At 75.4% G+C, this 509-nt stretch overlaps 1 protein-coding gene across 1 annotated transcript in view; it reads left to right on the forward strand.

Annotated features, from left to right (window-relative positions):
• The first annotated feature begins 91 nt into the window (after positions 1-91).
• LOC101623329 (secreted Ly-6/uPAR-related protein 1) overlaps positions 92-509 on the forward strand; it is a 1,696-nt gene continuing 1,278 nt past the window's right edge. The window contains exon 1 of the mRNA XM_012722882.1: positions 92-189. Within this exon, the coding sequence (XP_012578336.1) occupies positions 92-189 (98 nt within the window). The remainder of the gene's footprint in view (positions 190-509) is intronic.

Consider the following 509-nt stretch of genomic DNA (forward strand, 5'->3'; position numbering starts at 1 on the left):
GCGGCGCTCGGGCCCCCGGGGCCCCGGTTCGGCCCACTCTGCCCCTTGCAGCCGGCACCCCGTCGTCATCCCTGGCCCCGAAATGAGAGGGATGACCAGCCCGGGGCGCCCCAAGCTGCCGCAGAGGACACTCGCCGCTGTTCGCCGTGTACAGCTGGGCTCCCACAGACCGCCCGGAAGGCCCCTCGGGTGATGGACATGCTCCCGACTGCCCTCGGGCCTGGGGTGACGAGGCCCGGACCCGCTGCGGCACCAGGCCCAGGGGCCCGGTCCTGCCTGCAGCACCGTGGACGGGCCCAGCGACTTGGGGCCCAGGGCTCAGAGGCCCGGTCGGAGGGCCGCAGCCATAGGGTGAAGCCGCTGACCACGCCGGCCAGGCCGGCCCTGGGGTCAGCCACCACGAGCCTGCGGGGCCCGCGGCCGGCGAGCCCTTCCCAACAGGAAGGCGGCAACCCCAACGCCTCTCTGCAGGGTCGCTGCCCCTCCCTGGGCCGCTGCCCAGCACCCCC

The sequence above is a fragment of the Condylura cristata genome, unplaced genomic scaffold (genome assembly GCF_000260355.1).
Source record: "Condylura cristata isolate star-nosed mole 26May11 unplaced genomic scaffold, ConCri1.0 scaffold00009, whole genome shotgun sequence".
NCBI lineage: Eukaryota > Metazoa > Chordata > Mammalia > Eulipotyphla > Talpidae > Condylura > Condylura cristata.